Source organism: Aquarana catesbeiana, linkage group LG05, assembly GCF_042186555.1.
Source record: "Aquarana catesbeiana isolate 2022-GZ linkage group LG05, ASM4218655v1, whole genome shotgun sequence".
Classification (NCBI taxonomy): domain Eukaryota; kingdom Metazoa; phylum Chordata; class Amphibia; order Anura; family Ranidae; genus Aquarana; species Aquarana catesbeiana.
In genome coordinates this window covers 493,557,191-493,577,286 of record NC_133328.1, presented here as the reverse complement: position 1 = coordinate 493,577,286, position 20,096 = coordinate 493,557,191, and the positions used below count along the sequence as shown (strand labels likewise).

At 41.4% G+C, this 20,096-nt stretch overlaps 1 protein-coding gene across 2 annotated transcripts in view; it reads left to right on the top strand.

Moving 5' to 3' along the window:
* TRAPPC8 (trafficking protein particle complex subunit 8) overlaps window positions 1-20,096 on the top strand; it is a 156,204-nt gene that overhangs the window by 7,218 nt on the left and 128,890 nt on the right. For both annotated transcript variants that reach the window (XM_073631521.1, XM_073631519.1), the window contains exon 2: window positions 4,427-4,621. In XM_073631521.1, coding sequence (XP_073487622.1) covers window positions 4,427-4,621 — 195 coding nt within the window. The remainder of the gene's footprint in view (window positions 1-4,426; window positions 4,622-20,096) is intronic.

Sequence of the window (20,096 nt, the reverse complement as noted above, 5' to 3'; positions counted from 1 at the left end):
CAACCCATTTTAAAGCTAAACTCTAGGCACAAAAAGCTTCATTTAAATAAATTCCTCAATATCCACAAAAGATATAAATCCACTTTGGGTGTAGCAAATTCTTTTGCAAACCCAGATACTACCTTGTAAAAGTAGCAGTGACATCATGACTGTGTAGTAATAGCCTGTGCAGAGAGCAGAGGGAGGGATTCAGCAGGCTCAACCCACTACAGGCTTCCTGCAGAAAACTGCCACAGGCATAACACCCACGAGGCAAATGCATGATGCGATTTGTAGTGTCGCCACAGCTGGGGTACCAAGATTACCTACTCCTTAACTATCTGCTTCATTTAGGTAGAACTTCAGATTCTGGAGACGTTCTATTATGTGTAAATAGATATACTTTGGTATACGGATGCAGGATTCTGACATCATTAGTACCCAGTTACATTTCATCTTCTCAGGGCACCTTGGAAAGGAAAACGTTTGTCCTGATCAGCCTGATTTTTCCCTTTCGCGTTTTGATATTTTTCTGTTCTCTTTATGAGTCAGAAGTGTGTGTGTGTGTGTGTGTGTGTGTGTATATATACACACACACATACACTTTATAGGCACATCAAAGATTCTCTAGAGTAGTGGTTTTCAACCTGGGGGTCGAATGACAATTTGCCAGGGGTCACCAAATCCTGGGCTGTTCCTGAAGCCCACATAGCTTTCCCAGCCTTTTCGCAGGCTGTCCCTGGAGCCTGTGGGCACCCAGCTGGGCTGTTTCTGGAGCCGCGGCTGCCCACTCAGCCTCTTCGCAGCCACCCATTCAGTTCACGGCATGGCTGATGGCTGGGGCCAGAGAATAGAGGTTAGCTGACTGGGGAGGAAAGTGACGTGAGAGGGGCTGGAGGAGACCCTATCTCCTGATTTCGGCATTGGTGTCACTGCTTCGAGACACCACGGTGCCGGAGACACAGTGAGTATAGTTGCTATTAAAAGTCCCCACTTTGATCAAGAGCACCTAAGTTGACTGATTAGAACTCCCGCCATCACTGCCACTCATCCCATTCTCCCCACCAGCATTGACACTCATCCCACCCCCCCACCAGCACTGCCACTCATTCCACCCTTCACTGCCACTCATCCCACTCCCCTCTCCCAACAAGGAGTAAGAGAAGGAATAAAAAGAGAGAATACATGGAAGGGAGAGTAACAAAGAAAAGGGAGAGAAAGAATAAGAGAAAGAACAAGAAAGACGGCTAGAGAGAGGGATGGGGGGGGAAAAAAAAAAAATTAGGATACAGAGAGATAAAAGGGAAAGAAAGGCGAACAAAGAGAGTGGTACATCCTAAAATGTGGAGTGGAAGGGACTCGGGGAGCGCTAAATGTCCGTGGGTTAGGGGCGCAAATTACTTGCCTTGGGTGCTGATAAGCCACGCTATGAAAATAATTTTACTGTTAGGGGTCCCCACAACTTGGGAAATTTTATCAAGGGGTTATGGCACTAGAAGGGTTGAGAACCACTGCTCTAGAGACACATGTATAAAAAAAAAAAAAAAAAAAAAAAATTTTTATAAAACGTGTAACGTCTAATGATAGTATAAATGATTAAAAGAATGGCTTATACAAATGTTGGCAGCACAAAATTGCTACCGAGAACCTTAAAGTGTTACTAAACCCAGTAATATGAAAATAGTTTATCTGCCCCCCCCCCACAGTGCCCACAGCTTATAAATCTTTTTACGTTAAAATATTGCCACTATATACCTTTTTTGGATGATCTGTATACCACGGTCAGTGATGAACTGCACATTTTCTCCAGTGCTGCGAGTTCAGTTAGGAGGAGATTTCCACTGCAGCCTGTATACACTCCCACATGTGTGATGTCAATATCATGTGACCTGGCTAGTTCAGCCCAACAAGGAAATATTCTGTACACTACAGCATAAAAGATACAACTGAGCATGTGCAGGTTGGCTACACTGCCTGTGTTAGCGGGCCTGTGTTAGTTGGATAGACAATGCAGGAGGGAAGGATCTGTGCATACAGGATAAAACAGCCTTTTTACACAATGCAGAGGATTAACCCCTTACGTTCCACAGTGAGTATAACAAGCATGCTGTGCTGCATTGACAGACTGATTTTACTGTTGTGGGTTTAGTAACATTTTAAACATGGGTTGCATATGCAATGAGACCTCCAACGCGTTTCAAAATTACGAGTTTTCAATCTTTTTCAGGGATGCTCAAAAGGTACATATATAGTTATTCTATAATACAAAAACAGCAATAAATATACAATACATATCTATATAACCAACATGAAGAAGCGCATACATTGTGTGAATCCTGACCAGGCCAGTTCAATGGATAAGCCAAAAGGATATAAAAGCAAAAGATTGTGGTGCCACAAGCATGTGTCTAGGTACAGTGAATATAAAAAGTCTACACACCCCTGTTAGGTTTCTGTGATGTAAAAAAATGAGACAAAGATAAATAATTTCAGAAATGTTTCCACCTTTTTAATGTGACCTATAAACTGTACAACTCAATTGAACAACAAACTGAAATCTAGTGTATGTGTGTGTGTGGGGGGGGGGGTAAAACTAAAATAATGTGGTTGCATAAGTGTGCACACCCTCTTATAACTGGGAATGTAGTTGTGTTCAGAATTAAGCAATCGCATTCAAACGCAGTAAACACCTGTCATCATTTAAATTGCCTCTGATTAACCCCAAATAAAGTTCAGCTGTTCTACTAGGTCTTTCCTGACATTTTCTTGGTCGCATCCTACAGCAAAAGCCATGGTCCGTGGAGAGCTTCCAAAGTATCAACTGGATCTCATTGTTAAAAGGTATCAGTCAGGAGAAGGGTACAAAAGAATTTCCAAGGTATTAGATATGCCATGGAACACAGTGAAGACGGTCATCATCAAGTGGAGAACATATGGCACAACAGTGACATTACCAAGAACTGGATGTCCCTCCAAAATTGATGGGAAGAAAACTGGTCAGGGAGGCTGCCAAGAGGCCTACAGCAACATTAAAGGAGCTGCAGGAAAATTCTGGCAAGTACTGGCTGAGTGGTACATGTGACAACAATCTCCCGTATTCTTCATATGTCTGGGCTATGGGGTAGATTGGTAAGACGGAAGCCTTTTCTTACGAATAAAACCATCCAAGCTCGGCTAAATTTTGCAAAAACACATCTGAAGTCTCCCAAAAGCATGTGGGAAAATGTGTTATGGTCTGATTAAACCAAAGTTGAACTTTTTGACCATAATTCCGAAAGAAATGATTGGCTCAAAACAACACTGCACATCACCAAAAAAACAACATACCCACTGTGAAGCGTGGTGGCAGCATCATGCTTTGGGGATGTTGTTCTTCAGCTGGAACAGGGGCCTTAGTCAAGGTAGAGGGAATTATGAACAGTTCCAAGTACCAGTCAATATTGGCACAAAACCTTCAGGCTTCTGCTAGAGAGCTGAACATGAAGAGGAACTTAATTTTTCAGCATGACAACAACGCAAAGCATACATCAAAATCAGCATAGGAATGGCTTCACCAAAAGAGGATTAAAGTTTTGGAATGGTCCAGCCAGAGCCCAGAATCCGATTGAAAATCTGTGGGGTGATCTGAAGAGGGCTGTGCACAGGAGATGCCCTCTCAATCTGACAGATTTGGAGTGTTTTTGCAAAGATGAGTGGGCAAATATTGCCAAGTCAAGATGTGCCATGCTGATAGACTCATACCCAAAAAAGACAGTGCTGTAATAAAAATCAAAAGGTGTAATAAAATCAAAAGGTGCTTCAACAAAGTATTTTAAGGGTGTGCACACATATGCAACCATATTATTTTATTTTTTTCTTTGTACTTCCCTCCACCTAAAAGATTTCAGTTTGTTGTTCAACTGAGTGGTACAGTTTATAGGTCACATTAAAGGTGGAAAAAGTTCTGAAATTATTTATCTTTGTCTCATTTTTTTTTACCCCACAGAAACCTGACATTTTAGCAGGGGTGTGTAGACTTTTTATATCCACTGTAGTCGCAAACGCTGCAGGCGGTCCGGAGGCCATCACAGAAGGGCCCACACAGCCCCCTATGGATAAAATATACAATGAAACATCCATATTTAAGGTTCTCAGTAGCAATTTCCTGTGCGGCCAACATGTGTATAAGCCATTCTTTTAATCACTTATATCTTCATTAGATACATTATTTATCCTGGTGTTTTAATAAAATTCATTTTTTTTTATACATGTGTCTCTGGAGAATCTTTGTCCGATGTGCCTATAAAGTCCCCTGCCACTGGAGGGTATTTTTTGTTCTTTATTAGCCAGTGTTTCTTCTGTGCTATCCCCATGGTTTTGGATTACTTCCACTGTATAGTAAATGTGATTCTACTCCTGTACTTTTCAATGCTGTGTAAAGTATTAAAGGGCTATTTTTCTTTTTCAGTTCATATGCGGGATCCCAACAATCAGCTTCATGTCATAAAAAACCTAAAAATTACTGTCAACAACATCGTTACTCAAGCACCTTTACAAGCAGGGATCCGCAAACTTCTCAATGATGTTGTCTCATCCAGCCAACCTGCTGAAAGTTTGGTACCAAATGTGATTACTGCTGGCGATTATGACCTTAATATCAGTGGTAAGCATTGAGCTCTAATGGCAATTTAATATGTAACATGTTAGGTATTTTGTTTGCAGTTTTCTCCCTTCTTTTTTCAAAGCATTAAATCTTGACTTCAGCCAAATATGTTTACCATTTGCACACAGTAGGGAAGATTTTGCATATCCCTTGGGTTTTATTGCTATTATTATTATTTTTTTTTTGACACGCCATAAAGAAATATAAATCTGACTTAACTAATCTCTGCTCCCATTGGATAGCTCTCCCCTTTTTGAAGGTCTTTTTTCCACTCTACCCAAAACAAAAAATAACATTTTGGCTTGAGTTTGGGCTTAATCTTTGTGCTGAGTGTGACTCTTCTTCTTTGAGCTCCCACACAGGTTCCTAATTCTGAAAATCACATGGGTGACATTTATATATTGTACTATTTCGTTTATACAGGCATAAAAGTAGCCTGTGACGAAATCCTATCATCTTTGCCTTTTCATGTTTAAAAAAAAAAAAAAAAGCGTCAAGCGCTGCTACTTTTCACTGACTAGTAAAATCCGTGTGTCTTGGTGTCTGTATGCTGTGTGTCTTGGTGTCTGTATGCTGTGTGTCTTGGTGTCTGTATGCTGTGTGTCTCGGTGTCTGTGTATGCTGTGTGTCTTGGTGTCTGTATGCTGTGTGTCTTGGTGTCTGTATGCTGTGTGTCTCGGTGTCTGTGTATGCTGTGTGTCTCGGTGTCTGTGTATGCTGTGTGTCTCGGTGTCTGTGTATGCTGTGTGTCTCGGTGTCTGTGTATGCTGTGTGTCTCGGTGTCTGTGTATGCTGTGTGTCTCGGTGTCTGTGTATGCTGTGTGTCTCGGTGTCTGTGTATGCTGTGTGTCTCGGTGTCTGTGTATGCTGTGTGTCTCGGTGTCTGTGTATGCTGTGTGTCTGTGTATGCTGTGTGTGTGTGTGTCTCGGTGTCTGTGTATGCTGTGTGTCTCGGTGTCTGTGTATGCTGTGTGTCTCGGTGTCTGTGTATGCTGTGTGTCTCGGTGTGTGGATGTTGCGCGTGTGTGTGTGTGTGTGTGTGTACGTTGTGTGTTTCGCTGTAAGGCAAACTCCACAATGTGCAGTTTTGACGCTTCATCTATTGTATGCCACGGTGAACCAGGTGAAATCCAGGGTCTAACTGAAGTAATTTGCACCATTCAGTTACCACTATATTTTGTTTTTCTGTGAATTCCAGTAGTTGGCATGCGGGTTTACCATGACCAGTCAAAGGCTTAATTCATATTTGCTCACTCTCTAAAAAACGATTGAATGGCAGTTTTCATTGAGACTAATGTACAGCAATCATGAGCCAAGTGTTTGGTGTTTGCAGGGTGGCTTCAGATGGTGCCACCTGTCATCTCAACCTACCATTTGAAATTTGCTGAAGCACAAAACGTTGCAGCTGCAGCACGTAAACATACGGCTGTATGGTATGCTTTGGGTGGGCAATGTTAGAGAGGCCTTCGTTTTGTAAGACGTCAACCTTGTTTACCTTCTTTTAGAAATGTTTATATTTTAGTAGAATGTTAGTATTCATTTGCATTGCTTTTTGATGCTGAGACTCCCTATTTTACATTTCATAAGTTCAAAAATTTGCTGTGCTTTTGTGTAGAACTGTAATGCAGGCAGGTTCTTTTATAAGATTTACTAACCGAGCAAAGTACCTGTCTAGATATTATTATACTTACACTCTACATTGTGTAATGCTATGGATGGGGTTCCCATTATTCAGTTGCCTCTTTTTAGATCATGGTGGAATCCCTGAAAGTGGTGTATACTTTGTTAGGTTAAAAGAAAAAAAAAATAGCACTTGTGCTGGAATTGAAGTTCTGCAAGACGTAGAGCAGTAAAGTTTTAAATAAACCCACCAGGTTCATCAGGATGTATAAATTAACCCAAAGTGGAGTTCCAGTCATATATATATATATATATATATATATATATATATATATATATATATATATATATATATATATATATATAAATTTTTTTTTTAGAGTCAGCAGCTACAAAAAGTATAGCTGTTGACTTTTAACAGCCACTCACCTGTCCCACGATCCAGCGGTGCACTCACACGTGCTGTGTTCTCTTGGTGTCCTCCCTTTGGCATCTCTACTATGGGCATCCGGCTGTGACAGCTTGAGGCTTCGTAGCCTGGTGCCCACTGCGCATGTGCAAGAGGTGCTGCGCTCTGCAACTGGTCCCGAAGTCTTCTAGGACCTGTCATATGTCCCAGAAGACTTTGGGAGGGAGAATTTCCGCTTTCGATCACCTAAGGTGACCAGTGTTTTGTCGAAGTGCCCGGGACAAACGGCGCATGCGCCATACGCAACAGCACAACAGCTAAATTTTATGATCAGCTGTTGAGACAGCGCCTGCGCACAATAGCCCACAGAAGAATTTTTTTCTGTCAGATTGTGTCCCGTAGCGAGTTCATGTTGGGCGGATTTATAAATGATGGTCAGTGCTGCAAAACAAAACTTTTTATGCTATTCTTTCTGGAGGCTCGCGGGAACTGATGGGCGGGTTTGCAGGACGTATTTAGCATAAAAAGTTTTGTTTTGCAGCACTGGCCCCCAACTGCCCTTCATTTATAAATCCGCCCACAATATTAAGAAATCCGCCCCTCGCCAACATGAACTCAGCGCGGGGCACAATCTGACAGAAAAAAGTCTTCCGTTGGCTTTTGTGCGCAGGCGCCATCTCACCGTCACAACAGCTAATCGTAAAATCAGCTGTTGTGCTGTTTCGCACGGCGCGTGTGTGGCGCATGCGCAGTTCATCCTGGGCACTTCTCGATAGCGGGCACTTCTTGACACAACACTGGAACACTTCTCCGTTTCACAAACAGGAGCCGGGGAGGAGGCCTTAAAGCGGAACTTCCACTTTTGACTGGAACTCTGCTTTAAAGGGTAATGCACTGCATGTTATATGTTGCACCATATTTAGGGTGTAGCATGGTGCCATTTCCCAGCCCCCCATCCCTACCCCCCCCCCCCCCCCCCCCACCACTTATCTGTATTACAGGGTTCTTTTCTTTAGGCTTCTGTTTGATTTTTATTTTGGCGCAGTTGTTTTGGTGGCTCTTCCCAGATGTTTGAAGGGGGAGGCTACCTCTGTGGCAGAAGGACTTGTAAATCTCAATGGAGCACAAGGGCTTTGATGTCACTGAACTTGTAGTCTATTGGTACTTCCTCCATCCCCGTAACTGGAGGTCTGTATGTTGGTACTGACCCAAAGCTGGATGAATTGTCTGCAGAGCCTGAACATTGCACCAGCGTTCCAGATGGTTCACATCCTCTGTGCCAGGTTGAAACTTTAGGGGATGTGCAGCAGTTTTTTATATATTGAAAAGTAGGGGTCGCAGAGAGATAGTTAGGTCACCTCTCACCGCCCGCATGTGGAAGTTTACCTGCTCGGACGCCACTTAGTAGAGACTGCCAGAAGTAGTGTAGGTAGTGACAAGCTGCATCTGGGTGGCAGGGGAAAGTGGCAAGTGACACGGTGCATCTGGGTGGCAAGTGACATGCTGCATCTGGTGGCAGGTGACAGTGATGTATAGAATATCGGCCTGAAAGGCAGCTGAAAAATCGGTATCGGCCCTGAAAAAACGTTATCGGTTAACCCTTATTGTAACTGTATAAAGTACAGTTTTCCTATTGTTAAAGTGGTAGTAAAGTCTCATTAAGAGACTAAAAAAGTGCCCCCCTGCAGGTTGCCTACAGATGGAGTCGTCCAGTATTGGGCTGTCACAGCTCTCTCTGATCAACGGCACTTCCACGTTAACTCGTTCCTCCTTCCGGGTTTCAAATCTTCAGCCACTTGGATGGTCGGGCTGCGGTGATGTCATTTCCGCATGGGTGTCACTTTGCAGTGGCACGCAGAGCCGCGTCGCATTTTCCACTGACAGGCATTGGGGTCATTTATGACCGAAGTGACCCCTAGGGTCTCTTCTGTTATAAAACCCTGCCTGTCAGCGGCTTTTTACAAAAGACAGTTTACTACCACTTTAATTAGGTGCAGACCATGTGCCTGTTTCTCTTTCACTCTGCTAAGCTGGACGCTTAGTTAAAACAATTATAAACCCAAAAGCAAACATTTATTATATTGCAGCTCATCAATTCTTAGATGTGATGGCTGAACTAGATTTCTCTTTTTTAGGCTTTCTTTCTTTTATTTTTACCTGGTGATCCTGCTAGTAAGTCTGTTTTTCACAGAACAAGCTGTGCCGCAGATGTATCAGCTTGAGGGGAGAGTTACACCGCGAGAATCGTGATCTATCTTCTAAGCAAAAAAATCGTGATTCTCATTTTAGCCAGAATCGTGCAGCTCTACAATGCTGATGTCCAAAGATAACGTCGATGACGAAACGCGTAAGGCGGAGCTACGCACTGACGTCACACGCGGAAGTAGGAGAGTGTGGAACGCAGCTGAGGCGCATGCCGCGCAGCTGACGGTTCTAGACGGCCTGCACTCTCCATACGAAACAGCTTACACGCTGTGTGACTGTTTGGCTTGGTTTTTGAACTTTTATTCACCTGGTTTATTTTTATTTTTGTACTGTTGTGATAAATAAAAAAACTTTTTAAAAAAAAGTATCACACTATGGAGCCCTGTTTCTTCTCTGAGGATACACTGAAGGATACCTTACAGCTGGAGCGGTGGACCCTGATGACCCATACACATCTTATTGCTGCCTACTATTACATGCCTACTACCCCTGCAGGGGTGCAGGGAGCTGGTGAGTGGGGATCTTTGAGGGGGAGCACCGCAAGTCACTGGATTTGATCAGCTGGTTTCACGAAAGTCACCGATTACAAACGTTTTTACTTTCTGTTATTGGACTTTATTTCACTTTTTACACTATATATATTTTTTTCATCAAAAAAATTATTTTTTTTTTTTTTTTTTTTTTTTCCACTAAGTTGTTCACCAATTTCCATTATTTTTCCATCAGTTTTATATTATCTAATGAGCAATCCTGCACTATATGTCTAATGTTGGGACTATTCATATTCACATTTTTGCTTATAAGCACATTTGGACACATTTGGGGATTAATATAAGTTCGTACCGTGGTATTTTATTTAACTTTAACTTTATTTTTGGTTTGTTTGGTTGCCACTATTGATTTTTTTATCAATTGTCACTTAATTAATTTGTGTTGATTAATCACATGGTGTACACCTGTATATAGGTATGAGACTGATTTGCTAGCACAGTCCACTCAGGTAACAGGGGACATCTAGACCCACTACCTAATGTGGGATAAAGGGGTGCATTTATTATTATTATACAGTACCTGGTTCCTTTTGAGGTTCATTAAATTATAAGTCAAGATACCCAGATAAGGTAGCGCCATCCACCCCTAATCAATCTCTTCCATGATGTCCAAAGATGTCTCTGTTGCTCCCTCCTCCAGAGTGTGGACACTCCAATACTGGAGATGTGTTACTAGGTCCAGATCGCCAGGTGAAAATAGAGGGGAAAAAAGCCGGAAAAAAACCCCCCAAAGATTAAAGTGGTTCTTAAGGCTCAATAGAATGCATGAAGGTAAAAAACCTTCTTTGTTCAGCATCCCCCCTCCCCCCCCCCCCCCCAGCCCCCATAATACTTACCTGAGCCCCATCTCGATCCAGCGATGTGCGCAAGTGCCCCGGCTCACTGGGGATTCTGCCTCCTCATTGGCTGAGCCAATGGCTCCCGCTGTTGCCAATCAGGAGAGAGAGGAGCTGCGGCTGTGTGTGTGAATGGACACACAGAGCCACAGCTCAGGAGTCGCCATTGCAAGCTTCTTACTCTGGGGGTACTCGGCAGGAGGGAGGAGCCAGGAGCGCTAGCAGGGGACCCGAGAAGAGGAGGATCTGGGCTGCTCTGTGCAAAACCATTACACAGAACAGGTATGGTATGACATGTTTGTTTTCTTAACCTTCTTTTTTTTTTTTTTTTTAAATAATAGGGACTTTTATATCACTTTAATGCAGCCCCCATATCTAATAATAAATAAGTTTCAATATATTAATCTTTTTGTTTTAAGGTTTAATACTGCTTTAATTATCTGAACTGCATGGCCAATTAAGACATGGAGCTTGATTTACTACAGGCAATACTTGCTCTAGATCTGAGTGGGGAACACGCAAGGAAAATTAAAAAACAGCATTTTTGCTTGCACATGATTTGGATGATATAAATCAGTAGAGCTTTTTCCCTCATTTCAGAGCTTCCTCCCAGATCTAGCGCAACAGCACTGGCAGTGCACAGACTGTTTGCCTTTAGTAAATCAACCCCTTAATGTTTTAGCACTTTTGGGCTCTTTTTAGCACAGTGAAATAAAAAATGCAAAAAGAAAAACATTGATCATATTAGTTTGTATGACCTGCTTTTTCATGTGTTTTTGGAAGCATGTAAAAACACAAAACCTCCTACTTTTTTGTTATATAACCCCTTGCATTTTGTTGTGGTGTAGGAATGTTGTTAGCACTGCATGAAAATGTGTTCTTTTCTGGTGTGCTAATTAATGCAAATACTGTATTATACTTTGGTAATAGGGCAGTTTTTTGTGTTCACAATTTTCTTAGTACAGCACCAAGTGATGTCAGATGTGAATATAGATGAGCCTTTCTAAACTTTTTTGCTCCTGTCAAATCTGATTACAGCTCAGTTAATTTGCATTTTCAGTCATTTGTACATAGTAAATAACACCTACACCAGATCATTGTTTAACCACTCCGTGCCCGCGCTATAGCAGAAAGACGGCTACAGCGCGGCGCTTAATTGCCAGGAGGGCGTCCCTGGACGTCCCCCATTTACTGGTTCCCCGCGCGCCGCCACGGGCGTGCATCAGGGAAAATCTGTGTTGGCTGTGTCCCTTGGATACAGCCAATCACAGATTGCGCTAAATGGCCAATCACAGCGGCCATTTAGCACTCGATCGGCGTGTCCACTGAGAGATGATCGCAAATGTAAACATATGAGATCATCTCTCATTGCCGGCTCTCCCTCCTCACACTGAGAGGAGGGAGAGCTTCTGTGCTGCAGCATGAGTGAACACTAAATAAAACACAGTGCCCACAGTACCTGTCAGTGCCACCTGTCTCCAGTGCCACCTGTTACTGACACCTGTCCCCAATGCCACGTATCAGTGCCATCTGTCATCAGTGTCACCTGTCATCAGTGCCACATATTAGTGCCATCTGTCATCAGTGCCATGTATTAGTGCCATCTGTCATCAGTGTCACGTGCCACGTATTAGTGCCATCTGTCATCAGTGCCACGTGTCATTGTCCTGGTGCTCCAGGGTATTCAAAAGTGTACTAGGTAGTCAACAAGTTAGATGTGCAATTTATGCTTCTAAAACACTTGAAGTTGCTCCCTGCATGTTGGGCCTCTCTATGTGGCTAGGCTGTGAAAAAGTGCCACACGTGGTATCACCATACTCAGGAGGAGTAGCAGAATGTATTTTGGGGCATCATTTGTGGTATACACATGCCATGTGAGAGAAATAACCTATTACAATGACAATTTTGTGAGAAAAAAAAAAATCTTAATTTTGCAAAGAATTGTGGGAAAAAATGACAACATCAAAAACCTCACCATGCATCTTACTAAATACCTTAGAATGTCTATTTTCAAAAAAGGGGTCATTTGGGGGATATTTGTACTTTGCTGGCTTGTTTGGGTCGCAAGGAATGAGATGCTGTCAGTACATCAGGTGTAATCAATTTTTTATGATTTGCACCACAGCTTGTAGTCTCTCTAACTTTCACACAGACCAAATAATATCCACTAATTTGGGTTATTTTCAACAAAGATATGTAGCAGTATAAATTGTGGCCAAAATTTATGAAGAAAAATTATTAATTTGCAAAATGTTATCACAGAAACTAAGAAAAATTTGTTTTTTTTTTTCAAAATTTTCGGTCTTTTTTTCATTTATAGCGCAAAAAATAAAAAACCCAGAGGTGATCAAATACTACCAAAAGAAAGCTCTATTTGTATAAAAAAAATGTCAAAAAAATAAATTTGGGTACAGTATTACATGACTGAGTAATTGTCATTAAAATTGGGAGAGCACCAAAAGCTGAAAATTGGTCTGGGCAGGAAGGGGGTTTAAGTGCCCAGTAGGCAAGTGGTTAAAGGAAATCTGTGGTCGCAGCATACACTTTACCTTTATAACCTCAGCATTGTAATAATAATACAAACACTAGTTATTTTTGACAAACCAACATTAACTTGCTTGCAAAATCTCCATTCATGTTGTGATTTTCTGCTGGCTATCTCCTTCCACAGTTTCCTGGATTCCCAGCATGCTTTGCAGCTTTTCCTGTGCTGTTTACTTTCTATTTCTAAGGGCTCCATACAGTATCCCATGGTACCTTTTTGCTTTCAAGCAGTGATTCCTGTAGGGACTCTGCCATGTGAAACTTCTCCTTTTAGCACATTTGTAGTTCAGAAGGCAGGCTCTGTAAATTCTGTGTCACAGCAGTGCTACCCACAGGGCATAGCAATACCTGTTAATGAATTCAAGGATGTAAATGTGTAGGGGTGTCACAAAGTAAGTTTACAAACTTCAAGATGGTTCACATTTATATTAATAGAAGTGTGGCAATTAATATATGATTTTACATTTTGATCATAGATCTGCTTTAACATCCACCTGGTATATACAACAAAATTTATTTTCAGTAATAAACCTAACTTAAAGCGTGACTCCGCTTTTTGTTGAGAAAAAAACATTCCCCTCTGGGTGATCTATGTACGGTGCGAGGATTTTAACAAACTTTGTTGCAGATTCCTACCTTCTTTATTCTGAAGAAATCAGTTTGCTCCTCAGTGCCTCTGTGCTAAGTGAGTCTAATGGGAGTGGTTTCATAATTATCAATCAGCTGCTGTAGCTGCAGGGCTCTGAGGAAAGCTGCTGGATCTGCATCCTTTTAGATGTAATTTCCTACTGGAAAATATCATACCAAAAATGAAATTTTTGTTGCAAGGGATTAACTGCATTTGACCAGAGGTGCGGGGGCGCCGGTGACATTCAGAGATACTCGGAAACACTCTGTTCCCGAGTGGTCTCCAAGACTCTCCGAGTGTCTCTGGGGCCCCCGCACCTCTGGCCACATGTGGTACTGCATAGACAAACAGTGGCTGTGGAAAGGATTATCTGAGTTTCCATTATTTTCCTATGGTAAAACTCTCTTTAATATACGAGTGCTTCAGATTAAAAGCATTCTTCTGGAACTAATTATGCTCGTAATCCAAGGTATTACTGTACTATATTATTTTTTCCCCATGAAAATGGAGTTACCCTTTGAAAATATAATGAATAACAACCGTGAAAATTGTGGTGTGCGTTAATGTTAATGGTCAACACTGATACAGTATAACAGTGGAAAATTGCCCTTGCAGTGGTCAGCTTTGCTTGGAGATCTTTTCTCCATTGCTTATTGCTCACAGAACTACTAGCAACTTCAGGAGGAAATGTTGTTTCTCTGAAAGCTAGTTGAGAAAGGCTGTGGTATACATGCTGTTTGCCCAGCTCCTCTGAACGCCTTAAAAAGTGCACCTAAAACGGCATTTTGCCAATGCGTTTAGGCGCATTAAGCATTTGGGCATTCATTCCATTGGCCAGAATATTTATTCTGGCAATTGAAATGAATGCTTAAGCGCTAAACGCGCCTAACATTTAGGCGTGTTTACATACATTTAGGCCCCTCAAGCTTTTTTTTGCCCAAAAGCTTCTCCTAATAAGCCTGTAAATGCCTCTATGTGCATTGCCTAACATAGAGGTGTATTTAGAGGGTGAGAAAATGTAAATGTAGCATAAATTTCACCCAGTGCACAAGTCTGCAAACATATACCTGGTTAAAGTCTGTTAAAAGACCCCTGTGAGCTATTACTGCTATCTGAGATGCACTTAGAGATCTTCCTTCATTTTCTGATCATGTAGTCCTGTTTGGATGGTGTGGATGCTGAACTAGCATGTTGCCCTGCACTATTTGACCACACTGCTCAGCAGAAAATGAACCGCTCCTTAGTTTTGCATCACAGTGCTTGTCTCTGGACACCAGTCTCTTACTCTAGACAAGTGCTGTCACTATACATGCATGGGGGGGTGTGTCAGTGACACTGCCTGGGAAGAAAACCCCACTGACTGAAAGTTAGGTGCGCTCACGGCAGAGTGGGTGCAGCAATTGAGCAAACTAGACTGGTGCTGTTGACCTGAGCCAACAGCATTGGGCCAACAGATTGGGTTTCTTAGTAGGAAGGAGCTGATGGGCAGGAAACTCAGAGATAAAGAAGTGATTTACTGAACACTTGTCCAGGGTTTATATTATCAATCAGAGATAACTTAGTAATTCTTTGTAATCATTAGGCCCCTTCCATATGGTCCGTGTCCATTCCAATCACCTGAACAGTACGGATGTTACGTTTGTGATATCTGTGTTTGTTCTTCTTCCTGACTTAACAGACCCATGTTAGGTCCATAGGCAAGCGGATGTAAACATACATTTGTCCATTTACATCCAATTACCTCAAATGCCTCTCATTTAGGTCCTGATTATTGATGTGCGCAAAAATAAAAAAAAATACCAAACTCCTAATCCAACTAAATCAATGTGCAAACTGTGCAGTTGTGCAATGAAATCTTATGTACTCTTAATCCAAATGAGAAAGTATGGCCTATAAAATACTTCTGCCTAAAATCATATATTCTAAAATATTCCCCCCCCCAGTCTAGATGCTAGGTCTACTTGATGTCGGCACACCTTATCCCAAATTCATTTGAGTATGACCAGCATTCAGACTTTCTCAAAACAATTCAAACAGTGTTCCACATAAGTGCTTTGAATTCCAACCAACTGTGCAAAATCACAATGGTGCTTATTATGTTTCGTAAAGGGCTTTATAGTGCAGACACGGTTGATTTACTGGAACTGAGTGCAAAATTTGGTGCAGCTCTGCATAGAAACCAGTCAGTAGGGATCGACTGATATTGTTTTTTCGGTGCCGATACAATACTGATATTTCAGCAACCTCTCAGGCCAATAGCCGATATTGTCTGCCGATATTCTGTACGTTTAAAATTTTTTTTTTAATCACTGTTATTGCTGTCACAAGGAATGTAAACATCCCTTGTGACAGTAATAGGTGGTGACAGGTACTCTTTATGGAGGGATTGGGTCTAAAAGACCCCCAGCCCCTCCAGTGCACTTGAAAGTATTCAAAACGTCAAAATCTGCGTTTTTGAATACTTTCTATTTTTTAAAACTGGCGCCTTTTAAGATGCCAGTAATTCGGGAAGTGATTTCATATTTTGAACTCTCCAGTTTTAGTAAATCAACCCCAAGGTGTCCATGATAATCACTCCAATCGTGTCCATTCGAAGTGTCACACTTCTGAAGGTAAATGGTGTGTGTAATATTCAGTACTTCACAACATACTTGCCACAGTTTCCTATAAAAACAAATTGCTGCTCACCAGAGTGATTTGACCCCTTTTATTCCAAAGAAAGGTCAAAACAACGCTTTTGTCAAAACTACAGATCTCTTCCAAAATTCTCCAACCAGCTCAAGAGCTCCACTGGATGGCGCCGGTCATCCTTATAATATATCGTTATGGCTCATGAAACATAGAGGACACAAACCAGGGCATAGATCACCTACTTCTCTATTTAAAAACATCTGTAAAACTGACACCACAATAAACCAGCCAGTCGAATGTATAGTACACACCACCACTGTCCAATGTTTCCTGGGATCCAGCATGCATTCCACAATGCAGGAAGTGGCGTCAGACCGGAAGTCCTGCTGGTATTGCTCAAGCCCCTTTCCTCCTCTTCTGGAGTCCCCCACCGACACTGTACTTTCCTTCTTCTTATGAGTGCCCCCTCAGCGAGAAAACTAAGTGCATCCATAGACAAAAGCAGCATGGCTCAGCCACACCCCCTGCTCTCTATTTACAAGATTTGACTGACCGTAGCAGGAGAATATGGCTACCACTGATTCAGACGTGTCTTGTGAAAGCAGACAGTACAGCGCTGGATTGGTGGAGGTGTTGGGTAAGTGTTTAGAGAGGGGGGATGCACAAGTGTCGGGATGTAATGCAGGAAATGCATGTTCTGACTTTAGAACCACTTTAACCACTCCCTGCCCAGCCTATTGTCAAATGATAGCTAGGTGGGACCTTTGTCGTTTCGGGTGAACATCATATGATGTCCTACTGGAATGTGCCACATTCGCAGCTGAGCTGCATTGCAATCTGTCACTGACCCTGATCTCCACCACACCAGTTATATAATGACGCTGTACTGCACTGATGACAGTATGTAAAAAAAACTAATTGTGACATTTTTTGACATTTCTTAATTTTCCAAAAAATTTTGACAAATTACTCACCATGCCTCTTACTAAATACCTTGAGCTGTCTACTTTCCAAAAAGGGGTAATTTGGCTGATATTTGTACTGTCCCGGCTTTTCAGGCCTCAAGAAATGAGATTAGCTGTCAGTACATCAGGATTGATTGCTTTTCAGATATATATATATACACCAAAGTTTATGGAATCAGTAACTCTCCTACAGACGAAATAATATACACTGATTTGGGTTGTTTTCACCAAGGAATCTTAGCAGAATACAGTTTGGCCTAAATGAATGAAGAAAGGTTATTTGCAAAATTTTATATGCAAAACATAAAAATTTCTGGTTTTTTTTCTTAGCAAAAAACCCAGTGGTGATCAAATACCACCTAAAGAAATCTATATTTGTGTGAAAAAAAGATAATTTTATATAGATACAGTGTTGCATGACCACGCAATTGTCATTCAAAGTGTGTGACAGAGCTAAAAGCTAAAAATTGGCCTGGGAAGGAAGGGGGTAAAAGTGCCAGTATTGAAGTGGTTAAGGAGTAAACATCTGCTGTTATAGGATTTGTAATATAGTAAGGCTGTGATGCAATGATGGTTATGACAAAGCTGTGTACTATTTGAAGTGTCCCATAAGAAATCCTAGAGATCTCATAAACACATTTTGCACATACTGTACTGACTGAATTCAAAATCACCATTTCTAACAGGTGTCAGGAATTTATTATTTTTTTTTTTTTTATGTTTTTATTTCTAGCATGTAGATTTGTTTGTTTGCAGTTAGTTGTAAATCGCAACTAAATGTGATTCGTGAAATTTTAATATTTTTGTATTTTTTTTGCTTACCGTTTTGGATTTGGTGAGTTATGTGTATAGGTTTTGGTATACATTAGTACAAAAGCTGACATACCTTTTATGTTTTAAGATCAGTGGCATATTTGTTTTATGAAGTTACTTTTGCATACTTGTTTTCTACTTTTAAATTTCTTTTGTGTAGTTGCCTTCAAACTAATGAAATAGTGAACCTGTCAATATGGTAGGATGCTGATGTGCCGTTAAAGGATGACCATAACACAAGAGGCTGCTTGAACATGTCTTTGTATGCAGATAAAGCAGCTTTTGTGCATCCTGAGAGTTACTGATTTGTGTGTACATTTAGCCATACTGTAGCAGCAGACCTGGCATTATCACAGCAATCCAGAGTGCACAGGGGTTGATTTACTAAAACTAGAGAGTGCAAAATCTGGTGCAGCTGTGCATGGTAGCCAATCTTCAGCTTGTTTATTAAGATTTGACAAAACCTGGAAGCTGATTGGTTTCTATGCACAGCTGCACCAGATATTGCACACTCCAGTTTTAGTAAATCAACCCCATAGTTTGTTTAAAAGATACGTTCACCTTTTTACAAAAAACAATACATGTGCATTTTTTTTGCAGGTAAAAAAACGTGCATTTATTTATTTTTGTTGCAGGAGCCTGTAAAGCATTGCACCAGCGATCAGCAGATCTGTCAGCATATCTGCTTGCTCGTACCTTGAATGAGGAAGCCTATACATGCTGACAGGAAAAATTAATGAACGTCCACAGCGCTCACAGCGCCATGGTAGTTCAATGAAAACGACAAGTCGACAGCTGCAAAGACTTGTAGTTTTTCATTCAGAGTGCTGTGAATGAGTGAACCGGGTGGGCAGAGCCCCACACGTCAGCATTAAAAAAAAAAAAATTTTTGAGAGCCCCCTCAGCTGTCAAAATGTTTTAAAAAAACGGACGTGTGGGGAAAGACAACAAGGTCTGGCAGCCTTTGCGGCTACATGTTACACCCTGAATATGGGTGTAACCTGAAAGGTGAACTTCTCCTTTCTTAAGCTTGCCATACATTGATTGAACTTCAGCTGGGACAGCAGGGACTGGGCGAATTTTGATCAGTGTGCGACAATCCCTGCTTGACAGAAGTGGAAGAAATATGCTAGAAAACTTTTCTTGATCAGTGTATTCTGACAACAGCGGGAGCTGCTTTAGGAAAACAATGTCCTAGCAGGGGTGAGGGAGTCCTCCATTGTTTGTGTGGCTGGAGGAATCTGATGCCATTCTTCACAGTTCAGAGAAGAGAGCTGAGTGTAATCTAAGACCAGAGTGGAGGGAATGGACACACCTTCTACACAGTCTCATAAGGAAACATGCACAGCTAAGGCTGCCAATCGCAAGCCTTCCCTGTCCCCGCAATCTCTTGGAGATGGCGTAACCTGTCAGAAATGACTCGTGCAGATAGCAGAGGAATCAGACTAAAAACACACACAGTGCTCTGGATTGATGCAAGTACACACTATAGAAGGATCTGCTTTGTTTACTTTTCATGTCTTAGGTTTACAACCACTTCAGCAGGCTACACCACTCCCCTGGCGCTATCTTGGCTAAATTTTCGCACTCAATTTTGTTGTTGGTAGATGTAACATCAATACTAAATTCAAATCAAAGAATCCAGGCCTTGTTTTAAAATTAAAAAAACTGTGATAAAATTGCGCTTGCTCTGAAGTATGAGCTGCTAACACAGCAAAAAGAATAATTGCTAAGTGAACCAATAAAAAATAAAAAGTGTAGCGCTAAATGAAAATACACCCTCAATGTATAAATTGTGAAAAAAATATTAATATATTTATAATATATATATATATAATGAGTGTCCAGTGCTTTCAATAAAAAACAAATGTCCATCAAAAACAAATTGAATGTCCTTCAGTAAACCAATAATTAAAATCCGTAAACAATAAGGACCTTGAAGGTCACCACTTGTGAAAAAATGTGCACAATGCCATCACCAGCGTGTAACTCCATACAGACTGATATAAAATAATACACAGCTGGTTACTATTAAGTCCGTTATATGTACATATTAGATCTTATTGGATGGAAAATATAGAGACCAATTCGATACACCGCACCACAGTGTCTTCAAAAAAAAAAAAAAAAACGTGCAATGCCCACAGCCAGTGAAGATGAAGGCTTACTGGAGGGTTTGAACCCAGAACAGCATATACTGTCAGGGTCAAACCAGCTTGTATTGCACACCGGCAATGGGGGGAAGACCTTGGCAGCCTGGAGATGGAAGAGTC